Raw genomic sequence first — 1,593 nt, forward strand, 5'->3', positions numbered from 1 at the left:
GGCCTACAGGGTGTTCAGGGTCTCACTACTAGATCGGACTGGTAGTGATCCACCTGTTTACAGCCCCCCAAGAACTGGGATCACAGTCCTGTGCCACCATGCCCAATCTGAGCCACCTGATGGATTAAAGCTGGGATTTAAGTGTCTCTACTGTCAAGTTTATTTTCTTCACATGAAGTGGGAGGGTGGATCGCCCCTTCTTTTGTGCTGAGGTTTCACTGTTTTGTAAACACTAAGCAGAGGGGGGCACAGATGTTGCCCTGGGCTAACAAGCACCAGGCAGTTCTTGGGGGCCTTTGGGAAAGGCACAGGCTGACATGCGCTGGGAGACCCAGACTAGGATGGGGCAGGGGTCAAGGGGGCTGTGGGAGGTTTGGGGTGAGGAACTCTGTCTTAAAATGGGATGGTGAGGTGTGTTTGCCATCCCCGCATTCACTGTCTTCCGATAGGCACCATCTCAACAATCTGCACCCCAGAAGGAGCCTGAGGGCTGAGCTCAGGCCACAGGCCAGCTCCTGGTGCACGGAGAAGGCGGCCAGGGCCTGTGTGTCAGCTCTGGGAACGGGAGCGTGGTCACAGGAACCGCCGCCCCATCAGCCTGTGCACAGTGATGAACTGTATGAATTCCAAGGGTCTCAGAGCTTAGGGCACCCAAGTCAAACAAATGCTAACCACGCCTGTATTTTTTGAGGAGCAGTTTAGACATAGAAGAAAGGGACTGAGAAGTAAGGATGGTGTGCAATGGGAGGAGGGTAGAAAACAATGGGAGTAAGTGAAAATAACGTTCTCCCAAGAACAAGGATGCTTTGGTAGTAAGTATAATTTCTTGTATGTGCAAGTCATGCTGGCTAGTTTTACCTCCTCTCCAACAGAATCTTTTTTTTTCTTTTTTTTACGCCGAATGCCTTCAAGGCATGACTGGCTGTCTTGTGTTGTGGGGATCGAACCACAGCAACCTGAGCCTGACTGCTTTGTTGAAGCAGCCACTTAAAGAACTGAGCTAAGGGGCAGGCCCCCTTAATGGCAGAAGTGGTTTTTTTTTTCCCCAACAGAATCTTAATTCCCCACCAGATGGGGCTTTATATTTAGACATGTGCTGGTGGTGTGGATCTTGGGGAAGCTCCCAAAGCTTTGCTTATTTACACAGCTTGCTTAACCTTCATTCAAGAAACGCGAGGGAACTGTGCCCGGAGGAAGGTCAGGCACTTACGGCGCGGACGGGGGCGGAAGGCGTCCCGGCGCGGCTGGGGCACCAGGCCGGGTGGCTGCCGCGAGGAGAACGCCGCCGCCGAGGTGCGCGTTCGGCGCAGCCCGCCTCCGCGAGGCCCTAGCGACCGCGCCGGCGTCTGTTGCGTCCTAGCAACCCGCCGCGCCCTCCTCTCCGCCCGGGGCTCCTCCAGCCCGCCCGCCCGCCGTCCCGCACCCGCCCGCGTCCGTCCCGCTCCTGCCCGCACGGCGCTTGCGCCCGTGGAGCCGCGCCGGACAGCGTCAGGCGCCCTGCGGTCACCGCCTTCCGAGAGCCGGATCCAGGGACTGGAGCGGCGAGAAACGGCATTCCTTTAAGAAAAGAAATGGAAAACATTCAAGAGTTGG

At 56.4% G+C, this 1,593-nt stretch overlaps 1 protein-coding gene across 1 annotated transcript in view; it reads left to right on the forward strand.

The window, feature by feature from the left end:
• Nucleotides 1-731: 731 nt before the first annotated feature.
• Ccdc81 (coiled-coil domain containing 81) overlaps nt 732-1,593 on the forward strand; it is a 63,353-nt gene continuing 62,491 nt past the window's right edge. Inside the window, exons 1-2 of the mRNA XM_012515039.2 lie at nt 732-768; nt 1,148-1,551. Coding sequence (XP_012370493.1) covers nt 732-768; nt 1,148-1,551 — 441 coding nt within the window. The remainder of the gene's footprint in view (nt 769-1,147; nt 1,552-1,593) is intronic.

The sequence above is a fragment of the Octodon degus genome, unplaced genomic scaffold (genome assembly GCF_000260255.1).
Source record: "Octodon degus isolate 3935 unplaced genomic scaffold, OctDeg1.0 scaffold00049, whole genome shotgun sequence".
NCBI classification, from domain to species: domain Eukaryota; kingdom Metazoa; phylum Chordata; class Mammalia; order Rodentia; family Octodontidae; genus Octodon; species Octodon degus.